The sequence below is a fragment of the Glycine soja genome, chromosome 4 (assembly GCF_004193775.1).
Source record: "Glycine soja cultivar W05 chromosome 4, ASM419377v2, whole genome shotgun sequence".
Classification (NCBI taxonomy): domain Eukaryota; kingdom Viridiplantae; phylum Streptophyta; class Magnoliopsida; order Fabales; family Fabaceae; genus Glycine; species Glycine soja.
Genome location: NC_041005.1, coordinates 44270846 through 44298367, shown reverse-complemented (window position 1 = coordinate 44298367; position 27522 = coordinate 44270846). Strand labels below are relative to the sequence as shown.

At 32.4% G+C, this 27522-nt stretch overlaps 1 protein-coding gene across 1 annotated transcript; it reads left to right on the top strand.

Moving 5' to 3' along the window:
• The first annotated feature begins 15032 nt into the window (after positions 1-15032).
• On the top strand, positions 15033-20048 carry LOC114409817 (serine/threonine/tyrosine-protein kinase HT1-like). The gene is made up of 3 exons (XM_028373441.1): positions 15033-15811; positions 16876-17331; positions 19539-20048. The coding sequence occupies exons 1-3, from the start codon at positions 15449-15451 to the stop codon at positions 19791-19793; spliced, it is 1074 nt and encodes a 357-aa protein (XP_028229242.1). The 5' UTR covers positions 15033-15448; the 3' UTR covers positions 19794-20048.
• The last annotated feature ends 7474 nt before the right edge of the window (positions 20049-27522 follow it).

Here is a 27522-nt window from a genome sequence, read left to right as displayed (position 1 = left end):
TTTTAGAGCTTTTATTTGTTTTGGACATAATTAAATTTGATCTTACGATAACAACTTGTGGTAATCAATATCATATAATTTAACACTCATCTTTTCATGATCACCAATTTTTTAGTGCGGCATTAAATCACTTACGAATTTTATCTATTTCACAAGTTATATATGAACATCAATTTGAATTGACTCAACATATTTAAGCTAGAGTCCCAACGGGCTAATGAATTATTACAGTCAATTTCTTAACAGTATGCTTTAGTCATTCTTATTGCCGTGTCAAGTGTCGAACTCAATGACATTTATTATCCATGCCAATGGATTAAATTCCTTTGTTCCTTATCAATTGACAAACGAACAAGAGATAAAATTGAGTCCTGCTATATTTTTCAAATTTAAGAAAATTAATTCACTTCAAAATAATTTAAGAATTAACTTGTCAACATTAAAATTTAGAACCCCTTTCATATACTGAAAAATAAAATGTTTTGCTTGCATGCAGTATACTGTATTAAATAATGAAAGAGGCCTCAAAGATGCAACGAGACGCAACGGACACGAGATGGTGATTGTCGGAGACGATGGTCTTTGTCGGAGAAGATGCTCTGTGTAGCTAGGGCGCCAAAGCAATAGTAAGTAGTCGAAAAAATGGAGAAAAGAAGTGATACGGCGTGCCAACGTAAGAGATAGTAAGAAGCACGTGCCGTAAACGTGATAGAATTTAGCATACAACGACGGGTCCTACCAAAGACCGTCTTTGAATGACAACAACAACAACCACCAGGGGGCCGCCACGTGTCTATACTAAACATACAACAACGACTCTTCGGGTAAACCCGTCTTTGTATGTTAACGCATTAAATCATGTGCAATCCACGTGTACCACAAACAATACGAAGACGGGTGTTGCGGCAGGACCGTCTTTGATGACGTGTTTATACTGTAACCATACAAAGACGGGTGTTAGCCAAAAACCGTCTTTGTATTTTAACGCCTCCAATCACGTGGCCTACACGTGAAACCACCAACAATCCAAAGACGGGTATTTGGATAAAATCGTCTTTGGATTTTAAATCCTCAAATCACGTGGCTGCCACGTGAAAGTACTTTAAAAACAACGACGGTCTCACCAGTGAACCGTCTTTGTATACTCGTCGGCCCACTCACATGCTTGCCACATGCTACCATTTATGATACAAAGACGGTTCTTTCCAAAAAACCGTCTTTGTAACTTACCCAGCTAAATACGAATCGCCACAACAGCTGGATGTCTACGACGGGTAGCAGCAAACGTCGTCGTTCTGAAGCCCTTAATTACGGATATGCCACCGGTTGAGCTTCTACGACGTTTCTTTGAAACCGTCGTTGAATTGCTGACGTAGTAAGCTGCTTTTGTAGTAGTGAAACTTAACCCATGATAATGTTATACTCCTTTTGTCCGAAATAATTGTGGTTCTAAATTATTTTATACAAATTAAGAAAAATTTAAGAAAAAGTAATAAATAAATGAAAAAGAGTAATGCTTATACAAAAATAACCTTATATCATCATTAATTTATTTATAAATTTTATTAGTAATATTATAAGAAATATAAGTGAAAAAAATAATTAATATTATATTAAAAAATTAAAACAATAATTATTTTGGGATAAAAAAATTTCTCTTATATGACAATTATAATGAGATAGGGAAATATAAAACTCATGTGTCACAAGATAAGAGATATCAAGGTTAACTAATTCAATTTATTTGAGTTGAGTTACTGTGGGTTATTTAAAAAGTGAGTTAATTCAAGTTGATTAACTTTTCTTGTTAGACAAAAAAATACATATCCCAATTCAACTCACCACATATTACTGAGTTAAGTGGATTGATTGATGATATGATTCACCTATTTTAAAAATATATAAAAATACATAAAATATAAATATATAAAACCAATAACGTGCTAATTCATAATAAAAAACAAAAAAGGGAAATAATAATAATAATAATTTCTAGAAAATTTATAAGCAAAAAGGAGAAATATAACTTAAAAAAAAGTTGACCCAACTCACTCGACTTAATCCACCTCAACATGTGGGATAAGTAATTTAGGTCAAATCAACTCGTGGCAAAGTGAGACAATATTTTTATAATTCATTTATGTTGTGAGTGGATGAGTTAGCTTTAAAGTTAAAAATGTCTTTATATTGAACTAACTAATAATTATTTAAAACTTATAATTGTTGTTTGTTGTCAAATAGTTTAATTCAGTTGATTAAGCAGTGTGAGTTATTATAAATTTTTTCACACTCTTAAATTTTTATAGATAAAAAAAATTGTTACTTGTTGAAACTTTAAAACTTATAATGTAATTTATTAAATTAGTACTAGTATAGATTCTGCATCCACTTTTAGATTGGTTTCCTATGAAGTGATATAAAAAATCAATGTAATGACTTCGAAATGTTTAGGCAAAGTTTCTAGATCAATGGTGCTGTAACCTATCAAAACAATTACTTTTTAGATTGGTTTCAAAATAATTAATCTATTATGTAAGGCAATGACTTTTTCTAAAAAAATATTGGGATGGAGATTGTAGATTGATTGCATGAGGAACCGATAAAGAAAATTCTTCCTGATGCGATTGATCTAATGTGTTCTAAAATCCCTCCAAAATCATACTTTTGTTTTCAATTCATATATGATTTTGTTCTCTGCTTCCTAAAAACCTCATTGACATCATTCTCTTTATCTCTATCGATACCGTAACATTATGTTCTCATTTTTCTCTTCGTTCTTTGTCTTTGCTGTTCTCTTTTTCTCTCAACACCATTCATTCCTTTGTTGATTTTTGTCTTTGTTTTTCATTCTCGTTTTTGCAATGGTTTGACATAATGTTTGTTTATTACATATTATTTTGTATTCTCTTGTTTAATGGTTGGCTCATTTTTCTTTCTTTAAGGATTGCTATACTATGTGGCTATGTATGTGTCTGGTTTTGTGGTTGTGATTTGAAATTGAATTGTTTCTTGCAAGTAATTTTTGCATCCTCTAAGTTTAGTTTATTTTAGCTTAGGAAAGGGAAAAGATTATAATAGGTAACATAAGAAAGATAAAATGTCTCTTAGTTAAAGGGTATTTTGGTCAAAAAATAATTTATGCAAGAGAAAGTTAAAAAAAGTGTTATAAAAGGGACAATGAATTTTTTTTTTAAAAAAAATGTCTTATATTTAGGGGAAAATAGAGTAATTAAAAAGCAAATATTTTTGGATGGAAAAAATTATTGTGATGATAATAAGTAATAGAAGATAAGCATTTTTTGGTTTGAGAAAAAATGATGTATAATTAAAGAAAATTTAAGGTCATAAAAGGTTGCGAACTAAGGAATTCATATATTGTGGATAGAGTTGTCAAAAAAGGATGCCTAGCCTTGACACGACCTAGCAAGGAAAATTTCTTATAAGCTACACTTTTGTTAACTCGACTTGGTCTGATCAAGCCAAATTGATATACTTTTTTTCTTATCCATATTTTTATTTAAATTTTAAAAGGAAATTTAAAAAAAATAATATTGGACCAAATAGGTCTAGTAGTTTTTGGCCTTATGTTATGGGCCTAATATGGCCCACCAAGCCAGTGGCATGTTTTGGGCCTAATATTTAATAGTCCAGCCCGCCCTAGCTAGTTGAGCCATCAAGATGGACCAATTTTGACATATATCCCATCTAGACTCATATATAAACAAAAAAGTTGTTTTGTATCTTGAACTTAAATAAAAATAAATCTAACTAATTCACCCATATTTAATGATATTATTCCTAAAACATCATTAATTTAATAACAACTCTATTTTATTTATAGAGCAAATTACAGAAACCTCCCTTGAGGTTTGTACTATTCACATATGTCTCTTCCTTTTAAAATCATTACTTTGGCATCTTCTACTGTAACGGTGTTAAGCTATTGTTTGGAAATTAAAAGATCTATACATTAAATTTTAATTAATTTATAGGAAATCCCAGAATTGTCCCTAATCTATAAGTAACCAAAACATAGAGTGTCCTATATCTTGTGCTACTGTGCTAGGTTGTGTTCTTCATGCAGCCAGAGGCAGAATCACGCATTCACACTCCTTGTTCATCGATGTCATCATGTGTTCCTATTTGGCTCCACAATGGTTCTAGGCGTGTTTTTCCTCCTTGTTCTTATTGGCCTCCATGATGGTGCTAAGTGTGTTCTTGTTTATTGCACGCGTCTCCTCTGCCTTTTGTTCTCCTCCGCAATGGTGCTAGGCGTATTTCTACTCTGTGCTCGTGGTACTAGGTGCGTCCCCCTCCGTGGTGGTGATAGTTAAGCCCATTTCCCTCCTCTCTGAACCATTTGTCATGTTGTTCTTCACGCTCATAATGGTGTCTCATTTATGATTGTGGATGCTAGGGTTGCAATTGCCTGTTTGACTGATCCTTCGTCCTTTGAAGCCTTTTGCGGTACCATTGTCGTCGCTTGTGAAGGTATTTGGGTACAATTGGATTTTATGCATATATTTGATTGGTTTAATTTCTTGTTTTGTGTCTTTTGTTAAATGTGTTGGGTTTTACTATATGTTTCTCTTTTTTATATATATAAAACAAGCCGAATGTGTGCGGTATATTGTGGGGTTCCAGTGTTTGTTTGTAATTGATAATCCAATTTTTATTGTTATTTTTTATATGTTGGGGTTTTTGTGGGTGGTCCAATTTGTTTGGGGGACAGGATAAATGATTGAGGGGGACTACTGATGTTTAAAGACTTTCCTACTTTATTGTTTTGTTTAACTATTTATTTGGTAATTTTTTAGTTGTTGTTTTTGGTGGTGGATTGTAGGAGATCATGTCTGACATGGAAGATTACTTTCCTTATTTGGACTCGGACAAAGGAAATGTGGATATCTTTGTGCATTTTATGGAGAAACCTAGTGAATCATGTGTAGTTCGCAACCAGGACTTGGAAAAATTTGGCATTTTCTATGCACATAAAGATGTTTATCACTTTGCAGACCAATTGAAATTGCCACCATGTAATTTGTACACCCTTTGGTTTAAGTCTAGTGTTGGTGGTAAAATCCTACCCCTCAAGGATGATGTAGGTGTGTTAAAGATGTATTCAAAGAACCAAAATCAGAGATATATCCATTTGTATGCTTGTAGAAATAATGATGAGTTTTGGAGAAAACCTTTAGCTATCGGTGAGAAGTTGATTGAACCCATTAGTGTGGCAGTTGAACCTGTGAATGAAAGTGTCAGTGTGAATGAAACCATAGGTGAAGTTATGAATGAAGTGTTGAATGATGTTTTAAATGAAGGTATCCATGTGAGCTTCAATAAAGATCTAAGTGGAAAGAATAATGCTGAAAATGGAAGGGAATATGCAAATGAGCAGGTTCATGCAAATGCACATGAAGAGGTAACTCATGAAAATGTTAAAGGTCAAGATGAGGTCTTTGTGAATGATGAGGATGAGACTTTCAATGGGCCTCGCAATGTCAATGGGTCGTCAGGTAATGAATATGACCATTTCAATGATGAAGATTGTGGGAGTGAGATACATGACAATGATTTCTTGAGTGACTTTGAAGAAATTATTCATATTGTTGGAAATCATCATCATTCTAATGATGAGATTATTGAAATCTACAAGGAAAATGGGATTTTTGGAAAATCGCATGAGATCCCACAAAATGGAAGGATACATCTAGAAGTTGGTCAATTGTTTATGGATTTGAATCATTTTAGGCAAGTTCCGAAGGATTTTTCTATACAAGAGGGGTTTCAGCTAAAGAGAATTAAAAATGTACCATCTAGGGTCAAATTTACAAGATTTTCATATGCATTTGTGACGTTTATTTGGCATTTTAATTAACTTTAGACCTTATTTTGAATTGAATTAGCTTTATGATATGATCCTTACTAGGAGCGGATCGCTTGATACAGACTACAGAGTTTTGGATGACGCCAGTTTCGGAGAGGAAAGATAAGTCAGGATAGATGCCACAAGGATTACCTTGATAAGTCCAAGATTGGTTCAGCGAGGAACCCAAAGAGAAGTTTTCACAAAATTTTTATCAAATGCCAAAAGCCCCTCTATTGAAAAATGAAAACAATAAATATAGTGTATCTGAACAAAAAGATAGAAATAGGCATCGGCCTTCTAAACAATTTGAGCCAAAATTACAAAAAAAAAATTATAAATAAAAAATATAACATATTTAGCATGGGCCTTCAAATTGATCTGGGCCTTCAGCAAAAAATAATATTCTTAGTAGTGTCTCTGCCTCTGAGCCTTCATCCTTCTCCACTTAGGCCTTCATCATTCCCCAGTTGGGCCTTGTTAAGTATGTTTGCTACCATTTGTTGGAGGGTATCCACTAACTGTTTGATCTTACTCCTGATCATAGGTCCCTGTATTTGGATAGTCTTAGGATTCTCATCACTTTAAGTTTAGTTTTTACTTTGTCTTAGGTAGAATTTTTATTTTTTAGTTATTTTTAATGATTTTTTATAGTTTTTTTTTAGCAAAAAAAGGTCATTATGGCAAAAGTTTCAGAGGCCCAAAATCACTAGAAAGTTTTGGAAGGAGAAATTGCAAAAATTAAAGATAAAAGCTAGGAAAATCAAGAGCAAGATTTTTTTTCAAGGATAAATCAGCTAAAAAAGAAGATAATTGCTTGAATTTATTAAAGATATTGTTTGTTTATAATTTCTTGTGATTATTTCCTTAATTAAACTTAGCTACAATTCTATAAATAGGAGGCTAGACATTCATTGTAACGTGTAGAAGTTTCGAGCAGTTCTTAAAATTATATTTTAGACTTCCACCTATTAAACACCTTAATTATTCCATTAGACACTCTAGGTTTCATTGTATTATTTTTATGAGTGCAATTCCTTCCACCTAGGAGAGGAAATGTTGAACTTTGTTTTGCTTTAATTATATCAATTCAGTACTTCATCTTGAGTTATTTATTTATTTTCGTACTTAATGTTTTTATTTGATTGACCATCTTATAGATGAATTCAGGAATTGACTTGCACTTAAGTGAGCCTTGTTGAAATTCGCACGTGAATCAAGTACTTAATTGGGATTATCTCTAGGGATAGAATAATCTTGGTTAGGTCTCACTAATTCTAGACCATTAATGCTAATTACTTGTGTTGGTATGTTGAAGAGATTCAATATCAGGCAAGTAGTTTATAATCTGCGACCATGTAAGAGTTGGGATAGAATACATTAGTGAATTGGGGATGAGTAAGAGAGATAAATAGAGAATTGTGAAGTTACGGCGAATCGAGCGAATTTCAAGTCCAAACCTAGACATTCATTCATCAAGATCGATGTCATCATCCAAGTCTTGTATTTCTATCTTTACTTAATTATTTTATTGTCATTTAATTTTTATTGCAATTTATTTTATGTTATTTATTTTGTGAAAATCACAAAACAAAAATAAAAAGACCTAGGTCTTAGTTAAATAATTACATGAAATCCCTCATTTATTTCTTTGAGAGACAACCTGAACAATAGTTTAGTTACTACATCATGATTGAGTTACACTTGATCTATAAGTTAAATCTAATGTGAAATAAAATCCAAACATATGGTGTTGTACCAACAAGCAACTTGCAACTGTATCGTGCCAAGATGAAAGTTTTTCAATATACTAAAGGAGTGCATGCAAAATCATATAATAAGGGGAGCATAGTTCATCTGGCTGTGATTCCAAATAAAATACCTGATAAGAATCCTGAATTTCAAAGGATCTTTGTATGTCTTCATGCTATGAAGAAGGGATTTGTGAGAGGGTGCAAACCTTGGGTGGGTATTGATGGATGCCATTTGGAAGGACCTTTTGGTGGGGTCTTGCTATCTGTTGCTGCCTTAGATGGAATCAAGGGCATGTTCCCTGTAGCTATTGCAATGGTGGAGATTGAAAACAAAGATTCATGGACTTGATTCTTGAGATTACTACGTGAAGCTTTGCTATTTATTTTGTGTTATGTATGACCAACAAAAGGTATTTTTTAGCATTAATTTATGTGCAATTGGTGATGATTTGATTTGTTAGTGTCTAATTTCCCACTTGTTAAATGTAAGGTCTTTCTAAAGTTGTTGTTTCAAGTATTCCCTATAAAACACATAGGTAATGTGCCAATTTGTGATTTTTGCTTGCTTTTAGTATGATACCTTTATATTGTGACACATTATTGGTCTGGTATGCCTATTGATTTTGGTTTTTCAATTCAGGATAGACTAAAGTTTTGTTTATATAATAATTGTTGCCTTCAAATATTTGAGTAGGAATTGCTGATTCTACTTATAGATAAATTATCTTGTAATGTGTTTTATATTCTGATTCTATTTTATTAATTGTTGCAAAAGTTTTATTTATGTAGGAATTGTTGATTCCACTTATAGATAAATTATCTTGTAATTGTTTTTTATATTCAACTTCTTTTTAAGTAATTGTTGCTAGTTTATTAATTGATGCACATTTTTTCTTTATGTAGGAATTGTTGCAATCATATATTGAACCATTTTAAAACACGATTTAAATTTGTGTTGTTGATGCATCATTTTTGGTGATGTGCCATGGCTTACAATAAAGGCATGTTTGACAAAGCTATTTCAGCCATGAGAAAGGTGGGCAATGATGTTGTTGATTGGTTGTTGTCTAGTGGTAGGCTAAGAGAAACCCGAGCAAAATACACATATAATCTTCTTTTCAAGAGTGATCATGTCACAAATAATGTTTGTGAAATCTTTAACTCTTGGTCAGGTGATGACCAAAAAGAAGACCATATTGTCTATGATTGAGAATTTGAAGTTGAGGTTGATGAAATTAGTTTAGAAAAGGAATGAGAATGCAACCACGGTTGATAGCATAATGACTCCAAGAGTAAGAAAAAATTTAGACACTACCATGAATAGTGGTAGATTTTTAAATGTGGCGTATGCTAGTCAAGAAGAGTTTCAATTCATATATGGTTTCACCACCTTTGTGGTTAACCTAAACTCAAAGGAATGCGGATGTAGGTTTTGGAAAATAACTAGGTTGCCTTGTAAACATGTTTGTGCATGCATATCTCTCAATAGAATAAAACCCAAGATGTTTTGTGATGATTCACATTTTATGGCTAAGTTAAGGATTATATATGTTGAAATGATTCATCCCATGCCTGATATTAACTCCAATAACATGGATGATTATCATGATATTGAGTCATCTTCTTTAAGAAGACAACTTGGAAGGCCTAGACAGGCTAGAAAGAAAAGTGTTGTTGAGGGGGCCATAAGGAAATCAACAAAGAAAAAGGTCCAACACCTTAAGGTGTTCTAATTGCAATCTATTTGGATATAATAGTAGAACATGTCAAAGGGCATCAATGAAGAACAAAAAAAAAGATGAGCATGATGTTACATTATGAATTGTTTGTTGCAATTGCCTAAACTTGGATTATATATGTGTGTGTGTGTGTGTGTGTGTGTGTGTGTGTGTGTGTGTGTGTGTTTTCACTTAGAAAAACAATGTTGAGCTTCCTGGTACCTAACCACATGGCAACTTTGGAACCTTTCAACATGCAAAATCAGGTTCCTTTTTCTCAGCAATCAACAACCACAACCGAGGTAACTTAAAATCAATTTTCAGTTAAGCCGTGATTTTTTATATCGATTGGTTGTTTTTGTCATAGGGAGTGCAAGTAATTTAAAACCCCCTACTTCATCATCAACCAATCCAAAAAAGAAAGAACGAAGCCAAGAGTCAAGCCAAAGAAGAAGCTAGTGGTCAATTGATGAGGAAAATGATGTGTAGCATTTCATGAAAACACTTTACGGAATTATTTTTTGAGTACAAACATGTTTATATGGTATAGACATTTTTTTGGCAACTCTTATGTTTTGGAATTTCTGATTTGAGTTTGTTTATTTTGGGTATAGTCAAAGTGTTCTTACTCATAATTCACTTATGAAGGGTAATTATCTTTTGGCTTAAATATGTTTTTAGTCCCTGATATATACCCATTTTTGGCATTTGATCCCTAATAAATTTTTCTTTCGAATCAGATCTCTAATATTTGAAAACTTTTGTCTAAGGTCCATATTGTTATTCAGAATTCATTATCTGCTTATGTGGTTGTTAATCGGCCACACAGGCTTGTCACTGTAATCTTTGTTTGAGTGGGATTACACGTATGATTTTTTTTAAAGTAAAAAATGATATCGTTCATTTGTGTGGTTTCAATCTTTTTGTTTCTCTGTTTTCCTTGGTCTTTTTGGCATCACAAAATCATTCTTCAGCATCTCTCTTATATTCCTTCTCCTTGTCTCTCTCTCCTCCCTTTATCTGTCACTATGACTTCGTCACTCATAAAGATCCAAGGTGAACAGGTCCTCACCAACGATTTTCAGGACCTTTCAATCAAAAATGGTCCGCTCAAAGGTAACCCTCCATCTCTCAACACCCTGTCCACATCCAGTAGCAGAAACTCCATCATCGTCAATGGAATCCACCGGTTCACGGTGCGCTCGCACCGCACCAAATCAACAATGTTGTCGAATAGCGACATGTGCAGCGGCATGAGCCCCCGCAGCGCAGCGGCCTTGTTGTTCGGAGCCACCATGTTCATGGTCATGGTCACCATGGTCATGTTGCGAAGCCTCATCACAGCGACAAAGTAGCTAGTGCCACCGTTAACATCAAGGTTGTGTGAGTGTGTCAATGAGTTTGCATTGGGCTCGCTTGTCAAGTTCGAGGACTCTGCAAGAGGTTCAAAGTTTGCATTAGAGAAACTTCGAAGTTGTGTGAGTGTGTCAATGAGTTTGAGCTTTTGGGGTGTGTAGGAATTTTATGGGTTGCTTTCGGATTTTTAGAATTTGACTAGTGGTGGTTAAAGTTAGGGTTACAAAGAGAGATCAGGTGGGAGGAAGAAAGGGTTTGATAGGAAGGTTTTGAATGGGGTTGTTGTGGTTTTGGGGGTGGTGGTGATGACTTTGGTTGTGATGGTGAAGAAGAAGAGGGGTGGTGGAAGAAAAGGGTTAGGGGAACCACACGATGTCGTTTTTTACTTTTTTTGAAAAAAAATCCTACATGTAATCCCACTTAGACAAAGATTACACGTGACATCATACGTGGCATGCCTACTTGGTCGGTTAACGACCACATAAGCAAATAACGGATTCTGACTAACGGTAGGGACCTTGGACAAAAGTTTTCAAATATTAGGGATCTAATTGAAAGAAAAAAATTATTAGGGACCAGATGTAAAAAACAAGTATATATCAAGAACCAAAAATAAATTTAAGCCTTATCTTTTTTGGGTATAGTCAAAGTGTTGTTACTCACACTTATGTGGGCTAACAGTTTTTTGGGTAACTATCTTATATGGCATAGACCGCTTTTTTGCTATGAACAAACATGAAGTAAACTGCTATTATAGGCTCAATTTATAATTGTCATTATTAGTATATATTTGCAACACCAAATTCTAAAGGGACATTCAAAGGAAAAAATGAGATATAAATTATTTGTTTAGGCAAATGCAAATTTAGTTACTAATAAAATAACCATCTTTTAATGAAGTAAATACAATAACCTAACATAATTGTTTTCACTTACATAACAAATTCAAGTAAATAACAAACACCTAACATAATGACATCTTAATTAAGTAGTTACATCATTACTAAAACCAGAAAATAATAACTACTCTTCTCATCAATGTCTTTTTCACACTCAAAAAATTGCAACAATCATTTAAACACGTATAAAAGAGTCAATTAGAATTTGCTTGGGTCTCACAAATCTAATTTATGTGGGTCTTCTACAAAATCGACAATATCTTCTTTGATGTCTCACTTTTATAAAGGCTATGAAAAAAATATTAATTCGATAATATTTTAAATTAATAATTCACAACAAAAAAATTAATTATATTGTTATTGGTTAAATTCAAAAATATCATTTTAGATACAATATGACACTTGTTTCCCCTCAACTTTTAAAAATATTACACATGTATTCCCTGAGAATTTAAAGCTATTACATATGTATCCCTCGAGATTTTAAAAATGTTACACATTGACTCCTTGAGGTTTTAAAAATATTACACAGGTATCCTTTGTCTTTTACAAACAATACATGTGCTTTCTTCGTGTTTTACAAAAATTACATCCAATATCCCTTTTCCCTCCCTTATTGGAATGTCAAAAAAATGCAGCAAAACAATTAAACATTATAAAAAATGAAAAATAAAATCAACACCATCAACATTAACCCACAAAAACAAACAAGCACCATTTTTATTGTACTCAACAACAATAGTGGCTTGCAAAGGTTCAATAATGATGTGTTAAGGATTTTAAACGAAGGAAGGAGATAAGGTTAATCTTGAGATTAAAATTTTAATAAAAGTCGCATGTCTATCAAGTGATCTAAAAAATATATAAAATTAACTCTATTAACCATGGAGGTGCAAGTGTAACAAAATCACAAAAATTAAGAGGTTTTGTGTAGTGTAAAAAAAAAAAATACATATGTAATTTGTTCTTATTCATAATGTCAAGTCCAATAAAAGACATTTTAAGAATACCTTTATTTTTTTACTTGAAATTAATGAAATTAAATGATTTTAATTAAACTTTTTTAATTAATGTAAAAATAATTATTTTGTATGAGTAAAAAAAAAGTATTATCAATCTTATCTGATAAAAAAATCATTAATCTTATTAATCACTTCTCTCTCCCCTCCTTTTATCTCTTTCATGCTGAATACATTCATTTTTTTTAAATATGAAAGAGTGAATACACTCATAAAAATCATTTTTCCAATATTAAATTAAGATGATAATAAATGAAGTATTCCTTAATTTCGAAGGACCGTTTCTCTTATGCTAACATGAATGAGAAAAAGATGGGTGCATGCAACAACATTTACTACTACTTTTAAAATAGTAATAACTGGTCATCGAAATGCGTAAAGAGAGGATCAGACAGAGAGAGACCGTATACGGAAGAGGACCATACGGCTTGTCCGACACACCCACGGATACCACCAACTTCTGGTCCCCACTCCCAACTCAACTACAGTGGGACCCACATGTCCCTATTTGTTTTCTGTTGCTGCATTTCTTCTGGTTCTAGTTCTAGTTCTTGTTCTTGTGAAATTGGTCTTCTTCCTAACCAGACATTTTAGTCACCCATGTTCCTTAAACTGACCAACCTGCCCCTACCATGGGACCAACCATATTACTCTCCAATAACCATTGACGTAACTCCACCATAATTCCATGCTCAATTCTTTTTTTTTTTTATTAAAAAATATTTATAGATTTCAATAGTTTTATATCATAAAAAAAATATTTTTAAAAAAAATTGATACTTTTATGCGGTGTATAAGAAATACTAGTTGATACTCTTAATTAGATTATTATAGTTTCTTTGTGTATAAAAAAAACACTGATCAAATTGATACTTTTTCATTTTAATCAATTATCTAAATCTTTTAGCACTATTAATCATTATTGTATATTGTACTACCAAAAAAATTATTTTATATTGTTAAAATTATTATATATCGTAACCAATAAAAACATTGTATATATAAAAGCAAAATGAAACATCGTAAATGATTAACTACATAATTTAATAGTGTTAGTTTAATAATTAAAGACGTGAACAGTGTTGGCTGAATGATTAAAGTGTAGTATCCTTTATCTTCGCTACTTTTGGATTCAAACCTAATCAATCATTCAATAAACTTAATTAACCCCTTTAAATATAGTACTAAAATACATGAGATATGAGCTCAATTGAAATTTCTTCGAAAAGAAACTTAATGGAGACAAAAGCCAGTTAGCCCAATATATTGTATGGTTTAAAACTATGTAAATTTAAGTGCCTTATACTATTTTTAGGGCTTTTATTTATCAACTAGTGTTGTATAAAAAAACTCAGATCTGATATTTTTGTGTTGTTATAATAATTTATCGTACACATAAATATTTGTTGTCATCGTACGAAGTAGAAACCACCACGTGGTACCTGGGGACTGGGGATTGGGTGGGTGGCATAAAATAATGAAAGAGAAGAGGGGTGGGGTAAAGAGAAGAAAAGGTGTGAAAGGTAAAAAAAAAAGGGGGGGAATGGCAAGGGTGGAGAATGTGGGAAAAGAGAAGGGTAAAACGGGAAAAGTAATGGGTAGTGGTCATTGTCACGCAGACCCGGTTTGTCTCCTCAGAAGTGGATCTTCGCACGTTAGGAATACCAACGTAATGTACCGAAACCAACACATAGTCTCTCTCTTGCATATGCTTTCACTCCTCACCACTCGAATCCAAACTCTCATCTCATCCATCTCCAACACCAAACTACAGTGAGTAACTACTAATCTACTATACTACATACTACAACTTTTTTTTCTTTATGTAAATATGGAGTTTCTGTTAATCAAGAGTTTGTAATATTGAGATTCATTAAAAAAAATTGATTTTTTTTAATGAATTATTTTTTAACATATAAATAAAAAATAAAATATCTAAGCACATCATGGTTTTGCAGTTGATGCAGTTACAGTTTTGTCGCGATCTATGATATTACAACAAAATTATAGAAAATGCGGCTGATATAATTGTTGTTGCAGTCATGATATAAGTTTGGTGAGTTAAAAATCCTTTATGTTACAACTACATTTACATATGCAAATTGTAATTTAAAATCATAAATTATGTGTTTAAGAAAGTATACTTATTTATTAATTATCACATTTACTTGGTACTATTATTTACTTTTTTTTTAAAAAAAAAAGTTCAAGTTGAGTTTGAGAGTTTATTAAGATCTTAACAGATCTCAAGATTTAATTCAAAAGTATTTACAAATTATTTATTTACAAATTTTTGATTAACAGGTAAGATTTAAACTAACTTTATTACATGATATGAATATCAGTTCTATTTTTACCAATTCTATTTTTATCACTGGACCAACCTTCATTTGTCTCGTTACTACCTACTATAACTATTTCTCTCTCTCTCTCTCACACTTGCTGCAGGCACTTGATTGGAAGTTGGAAATCAACAAAACTTATCAATCTCTCTTTCTCTCTGCGGCACCTCTTGTTAAAAATTTGTTCTTTTCACCGAAACCCGTAAAGGGTCGTGAGCTAGCTTCTTCTCGATCCATGGTCCTGGTTTTTCTTCCTCTTGTTTTCAGCTTCTATATGCAAAAGGGGGGAGACCGAATGATGCAAAATATTTATAATGTAGTTACCTCACTAACCACCTAAGCAATGAAAACAACCTTCTTCTCGTTTGGGTATTCTGCGAATTGGTGCATTTGTTTAACCCTCTAGGCCCTGGTTGGATCTGCATTTGGGGTGCAAGAGTTTGGGCAAAAAGGTTGAACTTTGATGGTTTTGAGAGGCTTCAAGTGTGAGCCACATGAAGAACTTGAAGTGGCACAAGCAAATTTCCAACAGTGGCAACAAGTTGGGGAGAAGGCTTTCGCTTGGGGAGTATAACCGTGCAGTGTCATGGTCTAAGTATTTGGTGTCACCAGGGGCTGAGATAAAGGGTGAAGGAGAAGAGGAATGGAGTGCAGATATGTCTCAGTTGCTCATTGGATCCAAATTTGCCTCTGGAAGGCACAGCAGAATCTATAGAGGGGTTTACAAGCAGAAGGATGTGGCAATTAAGCTGATTAGTCAACCTGAGGAGGATGAGGACTTGGCTGCTTTTCTTGAGAAGCAATTCGCTTCTGAGGTGTCCTTGCTCCTCAGATTAGGCCACCCAAATATCATTACTGTAAGTTTTTTCTTTCTTCAATTTTGTGTTTTGTACGAACATGGTGTGATGTAGTTGATTGATAATTATGGTTCTTAAGCATGTGGTCAGAGGTTTGATCTTAAGGTTGGTGTGTATGAAATAACATTTATCATAGAGATGTCATTAGCTCGAAGAATTTGTCCTTAGCTTTCCCCTAGAAATATCTTGGATTAAAAAAAAAAACTGTTTTTTCCATGATTCATTGTTCTGTTCTTGTATCTGCCTTGTTAATTAAGTATTATTGGCATGGAATATGAGAGATGATTCTCTTGCTAACGTTAATAGGAATCTATATTACTAGTTTTTGTGTGAAAGATCCTGACCTTGATACTCTTAGTCTAAATATCCAATTACCATATATTCTTCACCTTTTGAGGATAGCTTCTTTACCCTCTTTAAACTTTTTGATGGTTCAGTGGTAAGGTTGTTTTTGTCTTGCAATTCTGACAAGGTATTGTGAAATTTGGTGAAGGAACTAGGAAGACCAAAAAGGAAACAATTATCTGCAAAATGAAGTTATGGATTAAAATACGAATTTTCTACATTTGATGCTTTGGTTGGCAAATAGATTAGTTGGAAAAGTGGTGCAAGAGGCTTGTGCATATGAAATTAAAATTGACGAAGGTGCTTCCAATGCCTCAAGTGTATCATTCTATTCCATTTGTTGAAAAGTTGAAACTGAACATAAGAGCTGAGATTTGTCCTTAATTTAGGCTATTTCTTTAGCATGTCATTTTATGACACCCTCTCACCCCAGTCATTCCAGTGTCTTGTGGATGTCGTTGTTTTTTTTTTTTTTTTTTATCAAGTATTGAGTTTTAGGAGCTCTGAGAGGCAAGTGTTTTATTTGGTTAATTCTTTCTCTTGAAAGTTGATATAATATGGCAATCTGACCTAATTAATACACAAGAACTAAAAGCTTTTAATGCTGAGATTTACCATTTTTAAAGAAAAGAGAATGTTTTCAATGTAAAATTTATGCTGCTGAATATTAGAGAAATTAACCATTTCTCAGGAACTATTGACTTTTATTGATCATGCAGTTTATTGCTGCTTGCAAGAAACCTCCTGTGTTTTGCATAATTACTGAATATTTGGCTGGAGGTTCTCTGGGAAAATTCCTGCATCACCAACAACCAAATATACTTCCACTCAAACTTGTTCTGAAGTTAGCCCTCGACATTGCGCGGGGGATGAAATATCTTCATTCTCAAGGGATTCTTCATAGGGATCTCAAATCAGAGAATCTTCTTCTGGGGGAAGATATGTGTGTAAAAGTAGCAGATTTTGGTATCTCATGCTTAGAATCTCAGTGTGGCAGTGCAAAAGGATTCACCGGAACTTACCGTTGGATGGCGCCCGAAATGATCAAAGAAAAGCATCATACCAAGAAAGTAGATGTGTATAGTTTTGGCATAGTTCTGTGGGAGCTTTTGACAGGAAAGACTCCATTCGACAACATGACACCAGAGCAGGCAGCATATGCAGTTTCGCACAAGGTTTGGATCAGAATTTACTTAAATTGTTTGACTCTTACTCTTATTGTATTTTATGAAGAAAATTAAGTGCTCATTGCTTGCATATCTCGTGACTAATCTACATATTTACCTCAAAAATTGGTGGTATGCACATGCTCAGTCTGCATAAAATTGCCTTGCATCTCTATTGTTATATTTGTTAGTAGTACAATAGTTGCTTTATTAAATAATTGAACTAGTTACTCTAGACATATAGATATCACTAAATTCATACATAAATCTGAATAGCATAAGAAGTACTTCCGAAAGTTACAGTTACACTGTGATTAACAGATCTATGAAATCAAGGGATGTTGTATATCTTTGTTAAAGGTGAAAACAACTGAATGCCAAATCAAATATCTTGTAAAGAAAAATACTGCTAACACACCCTCAAACATTATCGTTCTGAGAGACCTTTTCATATTGACTGAAATTCATGTGGGTCCTATTAATTATGTGGGTCACATTTCCTATTTGGTGGTCTCATTTTCAAACTAGTAGGACCTATATGAATTTTAACTAATAAGAGAGTATGTTAGAAAGAAAATATTAGAAAATGTGTTGGTAACACTCTTCATTTAGTAGATTTTATGTATGATGTTGGAGATAAGAACTCCAACAAAGAAAAGAGATCAGGAAGAGATGAAATGTCAGTTCATCAAAGTGGATTTTGTCAGTGTAGCATTATAATAGTACTATCGAAGATCAATTTCATTCTCTATTCTAAAGTTGTTTTCATACCGATCCTTTTGTTAACAGGAACAGTTTGCTTTTGTATTATTTGTTTACACGTAGATGGAAACATGGGCTTGCATAATTATATATGTAATGTTGTTATTATTGTTCCTCACACCCTTTCATTTTATAATTTCAACCCACTATGTTGAGTATGTTCATGAACTACTTTGGCTACTATTTTTTACAGTGTCAAAATTAAATATTTTAATATACATCGTTATATCATATGCATACACATGTTTGTATGTTCGTTTTCATTATCTACTTTAATACTACTATACTACTATGTCTCTATGCATGCACTTGACTATGTAACCCATTTTGATGGTTAATGTGCCCCGAATCTTTCTCAAGCGTGTTGGCGTTGTGGGCAACAATTATTCTCTGTCTATGATCTTTACACAGCATGTGGTTGTGTTTTGATTATGATAGACTTGCTTATCCAAGCTAGGCACCTCACTAACAACATTGAATTACGATAAAAAATTTTTTAGAGGTTTCTTTATTTTTTGGCCTGACATATATAGATGATGGTTACTTTTCCAACATTTATAAGATATGGTATTATGATATAACATTATTTATGAAAATCAATGATTGCTACCACCCCTGCTTCCCTGTCACATGCACAGCACATCAGAACAAGGTGCCATATAATTGAATCACTAATTGAAAGAGAAGCTTTTTTTTTTTTTTTTATCTCTCCTTTTTGATATTGCTTCCAATCAATCAGAGAGATGCAAGAACTATATACATAGTCCAATCTAACTTTTCCCGTTCATTGTCTTTGCACATGCTACAATATCCAAGAGATATACTTTGAATCTAAACTTGTAAAAAATATTAAATTCTAAAATATATATGCCATTAACTAAAGGCGGTTTATGTTTCTATTTTGCCATAGGTATGTTTCCATGGATGGGACTTGTGAAACTCAGCAATATGGCTTCATATATGTTTTGGAAATGTTTCATATATTTATTTGAGATTAATTTCTGTGGACGCTCAATCTAAATTATAGAGTAATTAGTTTACATTTTGATGATGTAAAAAAAAATTATATTATTCAATCACAAACTATCATATATGGTAAGTTTATTAATTTTTATAATTACTACTTTAAAAATAAAAATCATGATTGACAATATAAAACTATTTAGCTTATGGGACGTAGTCATTCAAAACCAATAATTATGTTGTATATGACTTTAAATGTAGTTGATATATAAGTCAACAAATTCATGATATATGTTTATTTATGATTGAATAACCATATGAAGTATTTTTACATTATTAGTACATATACTATTTACTATATTAGTTTTGTTAGCTTTATGGGTTTTATAACTATGAGTGTTTCTCTTCTTGATTCACATTTGAAAAGTAAAGTGGGGTTTTATATAATTTTATTTTCAAACTCAATTTGATGGATTTTGATTCTTGTGTAGAATGCAAGACCTCCATTGCCTTCTAAGTGTCCATGGGCATTTAGTGATCTCATCAATAGATGCTGGTCAAGCAACCCGGATAAAAGGCCTCATTTTGATGAGATAGTGTCCATTTTGGAGTACTACACCGAATCACTTCAGCAGGATCCAGAGTTTTTCTCAACTTACAAACCGAGTCCTACTAGTAGTAACACAATTCTGGGGTGCCTCCCCAAATGCAATGCTCGCCATAAATTTGGTGCTTGCAAAGTTTAGCAATAGATATGCTACTTGTCAAGCAATAGATGCATGCTTCTTAGTTGTGTGACTTGAAGAATTGTATTATATTCGATCCCATGGGAAGAAAAGTTTGTTTAATTTAACGAATACAATTATTCTCTTCCGTTTTAATGAGCTCTTTTGAGTAAGAAGAGGCTAAAAGTATGTGTTCCTTCAGTCAATTATTTTGATTGCTATCGGTAAGGATATAAATTATTAATTGCCAAATGTATCTTCTATTTTTACCATGAATTCTCCACTCTTGCTTTTCTTGGGTTAGATGCAAGGTTCCCCCTTAACCTACTGTGTAGAAGTTATGGTAAAAACTGAAATTGTGTACAACACGAGAAATAATTGTTTATGTATCAACTAAAGCAACCACTACTTTATTAAGAAGGTAATTTTGTCATCCTATTTTTTCCTCCTTTGACTTATGCTTCTTGCAAGGAGGGTTAGTAACATATTTTTTAACATATTTTTTTATTAATTAAATTTTATTTTAAATTATAAAATTATGAATAAATTTTATAAAATGAGAAATGAGACTTGCAAATTTTTATGATTTTCAATAAAGTTTACCTAGTAATATATTTAAAAGAGTGTTGGAGTACAAGTGCGAGATAAAGTTTCACATTATGTAAGAATGAGAAAGTTGAATACCATATAAGTGAATATAAGACCCATAAATTTGAGCCTTAAGGTTTTGGGTTAAAGTATGATGTCAAGTTTACTTATATGGTTGGTTATGATTTATTAGTGTAAATCTCTATAGTATTTATTCTCCTTGGTTCTCCAACAATTGATATCAAAGCAACTGTTGATGATTCTTGAGAGGACAGAACCATGTAGTTCAAGATCTAAGGCAACACCCACACCAGAGCTTGGATATGTGAGTCTAGGTGAACCACATCAAGAGTACAATCTTGTCAAAGATAAAGATCGTTGCACCATTAAGGACAACGATATGAGTTTGAAGAATCGGCTAAGTTGGTTGTTTTTGCACTTTTCACTTGTGCTAGAGATCCTTGTACTTTTCAAGAGGTTATGAACAACCTAGAGAAAGACAAATGGATGGATGCTATGGTGGATAGGAGATGGAGTCTTTGCTGAAGAATCAAACATGGGAGCTAGTTGAGCTTCCTGTAGGCAAGAGAGCCATAAGATGCTAATGAGTGTATAAGAGGAAACCTTCAGTATTAGAAAAAGAAGGGGAAAAGATCAAGGCTCACTTGGTATCAAAGGGGTATGCACAACAAAAGGGGGTTGATTATCATGAGATTTTCTCTCCAGTCGTAAGACACACTTCGGTGCTAGCCTTGGTAGTCAGTTGTGACATGAACTTGGAGCAGATGGATGTGAGGACAACCTTTTTTCACAGTGATCTAGAGAAGCAAATTTATATGGAGCAACCAAAAGGGTTCAATAAAGGTGGATCGGGTCGCATGGTTTGTAAGTTAAAGAGGTCTTTGTAGGGACTGAAGTAGTCTCCAAGGTAGTGGTACAAGCGGTTTGACTCTTACATGTTTCGGATTGGCTACAGGCGATGTAAGTATGATTGTTGTGTTTACGTGAGGATCTTTGATGATGACTCTTTTATTTTTCTGCTACTATATGTTGATGATATGCTAATTACTGGTAACCATTAGCGTGATGTGAATAAGTTGAAATCATTATTGAGCAAAAATGTTGACATGAAGGACTTAGGTCCTGCCAAGAAGATTCTAGGGATGGGGATTCATAGGGATAGGAAATCAAGACAATTGTGGCTTTCACTGCAGGACTATGTTGAGAAGGTGTTAGACAAGTTCAACATGAGCAATGTGAAGCTTGTGAACACTCCAATGGCAAAACACTTAGTTTTCTGTAGATCAATGTTCGAAGACAGATGCTCAGGTGAAGTACATGTCAAAGGTTCCCTATGTCAATGTAGTTGGTTACTTGATGTATGTTATGGTTTGCATTAGACCGGATTTGGCACATGCTGTAAGCCAAGTCTACAAGTTCATGTCTGACCTAGGAAAACGACATTGGGAAAGAGTGAAGTGGATCTTTAGGTACCTAAAGGGTACAATAGGTCATGATATTATGCTTGACAGTCAATAGAGTGATCCTTTAGTTGTGGGATATGTGGATTCTAACTATGCTGGTGATTTAGATGACAAAAGGTCTACAAGGTATGTTTTTACTTTTGGAGGTGGGCCTATTTGTTGGAAGTCCATAATTCAGTCTCTTGTGGCAATGTCAACAACTGAAGCAAAGTACATGGCAGTAGCAAAGACTAGCTAGGGAGATTTGTAGTTAGCAGGGCTAGTGAAGGAGTTGGGCATTGAGCAAGGTGGAGTTCAGTTGCATTGTGATAGTCAGAGTGTTATTGACTTGACAAAGAATCAGGTGTATCATGCTAAAACCAAGCATATTGATTTGAGATTCCACAAGATCAGGGAGTCAGTAACATCTAGTCAGATTTTACTCAAGAAGGTTTACATTTCAAATAATGCAGCTGATATGTTAACCAAGGCGGTCACAACTGACAAGTTCAAGCATTGTTTGAACTTGTTGAATGTGCTCAATGCTAGATATAACGGGACCCCCAACCCAAGACATTATGAAGTAGACTTGTTGTTTATCTTCCATGGGGCTGAATATTCGCTAGGGTGGAAATTGTTGTGCATGGCTCATATTTTATGGACAAGGCAAAGTTGGAGTGGAGTGTAAGGGCCACTTATTGTTGGGTTACAAAGCAAGTTGGGGGTGTGGGGGCAAAGTCCCCGCGAAACACGTGATATTGTATGCAGATTAAGATAAGATAATGCATGCGTAAAGATAATGTACACATAATGATAATGTATGTAGTTTTAAGATAATGTACATGTATATTATATATATATATATATATATATATATATATATATATATATATATATATATATATATATATATATATCCTGATGTAAGCTTATTGTTTATGAAGAAATCGCTTAACTCTCGAAGACGTATGCACACTTGTCAAAACTCGTTAAATCTCTTGTGCTTGTATATGTGTGTGCATGTGATTTCTCTCATTCCCATTAGATTTTCAGTTGCCATTGCTAACAATTGGTATCAGAGTTTTAAGATGTGCAACAGGGTGGTGGTGATCCTAGGCTTGGGGATCCTTGGTATCGAAAGTCTTCCTAGCGGTGGGTCTAGGTGGTGTGTCCTATGGGTGGAGCAGCACTGCAAGTATTTAGAGACTCTAATAGCCACCATGAAAATACTCGTGGATGAAAATAGCTTCCGCTTGAGGGGGAGACTACCATGTGAAAGAGATTCACACTTGAGGTGAAAATTGTTAGAGTACAAGTGTGAGGTGAAGTCCCACATCGTGTAAGAATGAGAATGTTGAACATCATATAAGTGAGAATAAAACTCATAAACTTGATCCTTAATGTTTTTGGTTAAGGAGTGGAGTCAAGTTCATTTATATGGTTGGTTATGACTTATTAGTGTAAATTTCCTTATTCTAATTTGAAGATTGAGCTAGTGAAGACACTGATTCAAGGTTCAATGATCTAGTCATAATTAAACCTTAGTTGAGTCAATTTTATATTTTTAATATCATATAATATTTTAAGTAATAAATAATATAAAATTATAAAAAAATTAGGATCTAAAAATTATAAGTTAATATAAATGACTAAATTATATGTTTTATAAGATAAAAAATTAATAATTATGTAAAATATTTAAAGATATATTTTTATTCATCTTAAAAATATTTAGATTAAAAAAAATTAAAAATAAAATAAAATATTGATTTAAACTAGTTCTCTATACTGGTTTTTGGATCGACTATGCTATGATGTTTTAGAGTGTCTAGACTAATGACAAAATCCATTATCGGTAGGACATGTTGAACTGGTCATTCAAAACAGTGCTTATTAATAAGTTTTTTTTATTATAATTTATATAATTTAAATTAAATTATTTTTTTTTAAAAAAAATTGTCATTGATCCACTTGGTTTTTGGTCTCCATGCATATGTTACAAAAGAAATGGCTTTTATTTGGGTTTTACACTATGTAGCCGTGAGACATATTGGATTCCGGTAGTCCATTTAATTCAGGAATTGCTTTTGCAACCCCATTTTTACTTACATACACTCTTTAGTGTTTTTTAAATATATTTTTTAAATTAAGTTGGAAATTTATTTTAGTAATGGGTGAATGTTCTAAAAATTAGTTTCTAAAATCTATTTAATACATTCTAGAAACTAATGTTCAGAAGGGTTACAGTTTAATATATATTTTGGAAACTAATATATATATATATATATATATATATATATATATATATATATATATATATATATATATATATATATATATATATATATATATAAAGTAGGTGGAAAAATTATTGGAAATAAATTTTATAGTTTTTGTGGGCATTTTTGTAATTGTGGAAATAATTTATGTGTAAGTTTTATCTTTATCAATGTGTTTAGTAAGATTTTTTTATTTTAAATAGTAAGTAATGTTTTTCTTCACTCTTTTAAATTGTGAGTCAATTTTGTGAATGAAATTGTTGAAGGTATTTGCCTCTTCGTATTTACTGAAATATATTATTATTAATTTGTTTTTAATTGCCGCAACGAATTATTAATGATTGTTATTTGGTAGTTTCAAAACTATGATGATCAAGAAATCATGCAAGCATGAAAAAATAGAATATTTCACCGTGAAAATCTTACTGTAAATATTTGTTTTCTTTATTATTATTATTATTATTATTATTATTATTATTATTATTATTATTATTAGTATTATTATTATTATTATTATTATTATTATTATTATTATTATTATTATTATTATTATTATTATTATTATTATACATGTTGTCTTAGTCATATCTGCTATTGTTTTATTTCTATTTCGTGGCATTTGTGCTAAATTAATCCTCACACGTTTCATGTTAACATTTTTTGCTCTCATTGATTAATTTATAATGGTTTTTATTCTTTAGCATTTCGCAGAGAAAATCAGGTTGGAAACTCTCAAAGATTCATATGGTAACGCCTTCCTTCCAGGTTTCAGTAGAAATGAAGAAAAGAATAGATTGGATGTTGATTTGGATGATTCTGAAAGCATATATTGTTATATTTGTTTTTGTTTAACAATTTAAAAAAAAATGGTTATATGTTTGTTTTGTTTGGATATTTCATAGTTTTATTATTGTTGATTCTAGGATATTTCGTTGTGAAATTATTAGACCTTTAGTAGAGAATCGACTATGAATATTTTTCTTTTTTACTTCTAATAATGATTATTAATATTATTTTTTTTACAATTTGTAATATAAAAATACATTAAATATTTTAGACATAGAAGTGTCAATGCAAAGAGTTGGAAACTTTTATATTAATAAAGATAAAGAACTTAAAAAAATATTATTAATGGATTAACGATTAATTAATAATATTGATAATAGATTTTTTTTTAAAAAAACAAATACATTAAATATAATATAATGAATCACTAATTTGATCATAATTGAAAAAACGAAAAATTAATTAAAATAAATGCATTAAATATTATATAACGAATCATGCAATAATTATTATTATTATTATTATTATTATTATTATTATTATTAACAACAACATTTATTAATTTATTTTGTAATTTTTTTTGAAAAAAAACCTTAATAAATGGATAATAAAAATGGACCTTTATGTATATTAATTGCGATAGCCAAACATATGGTTAGTTGGTTTTTTGTTTTACCAATAATTTACCATAAAGAAAACATAAATTGTATATCTTTCATTTATTAATGATTAAAAAACAAATAAGAGGGGATATGAAAACTAATTAAATTCATTTCATATAAAATAGAAGTGCAAATATTAATGCACCTTAGTTTTGAAAGGTTAGCTTTTCCACACACTACTATAGAAGTCGGATTCTACATAGGTTAATTGAGACATACTATGTCGGTTAACAACCGTTGTCATCTCCAATGTCGTCAAAAGTTATTATGTTATCAACGACGGTTGCATAGGACCGTCCTAGAATACATTGAATTCTAATACGGTCACGTGGACATGCCCGTCTTAAAATGTATTTCATTCTAAGATGGTTACCTGGACAAGATTGTTGTAGACTGCGTTGCATTCTAAGACGGTCCTGGCCATGTGATTGTACCATCTTAGAATGCATTGAATTGTAAGACAGTCACGTGGCCAGACTCGTCTTAGAATGCAACACAGTCTACGACGGCCCTGACCAAGTAACCGTCTTAGAATGCATGTATTCTAAGACGGTCGTGATCAGAACTGTCGTAAAATATTTTTTTTTAATTGGAGTTTTTGTTTTTTTAGACATTTACAGTAATTCAGAGCGCACGCGCGCGTTTTTGATGTTGATCAAAAGTTGTTATTGATATAAGATTTATCAAACAAAATTTTACATTTGTGCTCGCACAAAGGGAGGACATATCATTTTACGAAAATGAAAAGAATAAATTTAGAGACTTCTAAAAGAAGAAAAAAAATCCCAACTTTCAAGAAAGGGGTACCAGATATATACCTCAATATAAGACGTTTAGATAATCATGAATCCCGAATAAAGGTCTCATTACACTATGGATGCAGCTCAATTCCAACTAAGTAATAACCCTCAAGATAAAAACAAGGTATAACAAAGTTAGAATGATATTAATCTTGTCTTTGCCAGAAAAGATGGCTTCTGCAGATCCACGTTGCTCCCTTGCGTTGCCATCTCAATCAACACGTATAGGTTCATGATAGGCATCTGAAAATGACAAAGAAAGAAAGCATGTTGCTGAGTAAATTTGGCCTCTTCCAATGTTGACAAACCATGAAGCTGAACTAAACAACTTCTCAAGTAAAAAATGCCAAATATATAGCTTCACTAAAAGTTGCCTACTAGCAACATACAAAAGATCTGCACCATTTCTGAACTTAAATTGCATGCAACACACTTTGCTAGATAAGTTTGTCCAAAACGAATCCTTGAATGAGTGAAAGTTTTCACAGAGGGAGTTACAATAGAGCAATCCAGAAGAATCTACATTTCAAAATCTTCTCTCAAGACTTGTAGAGCATTGATAGGCTTAAGAACTAAAATTGTCCATTGACTACCATGAATGACCAATAATGGACCTAATTACCCTTGGCAATGCTGAAAACCATCTAATCTGGGATGAAGTAACAGTTTTGAAGAAAAAATATCTCTACAATGATTGGAATTATATTTCTCAATTCTTATTCTATTAAATCGTACGTAGAAGACTGTCATATAAACAAAGTTTATTAAAGAGGAGCTTAAATTTGACCAACAGAACCACATTGTTTCAAAAGAACACATTCTAACAAACAGGGCTTATTTAATTGTGAGAACTTTCTACTATCCCTCCCCCACTGATTTCAAAATACCAGTGCACAACTACAACAATAAATTATCTTTGGGATTATATCTGATAAATGGAATTATTTAGAACCTACCCAATCCAAGTAGACAAGTTTTAAGTAATTAAAAGTAGATAAGACATGTACACATGATCATACCTAATTGACCAGGTAAATGTCAAAGGTAAAAAGATGCTGCAGCATCAGGCTGGAATCCAATAAGAACTTCAGGGGTAGCAAAAATATGCAAAATGGGGATAAGTTATAATGAAAATAAGCATATGCAACCAAGTGTTTCTACACACACATGAG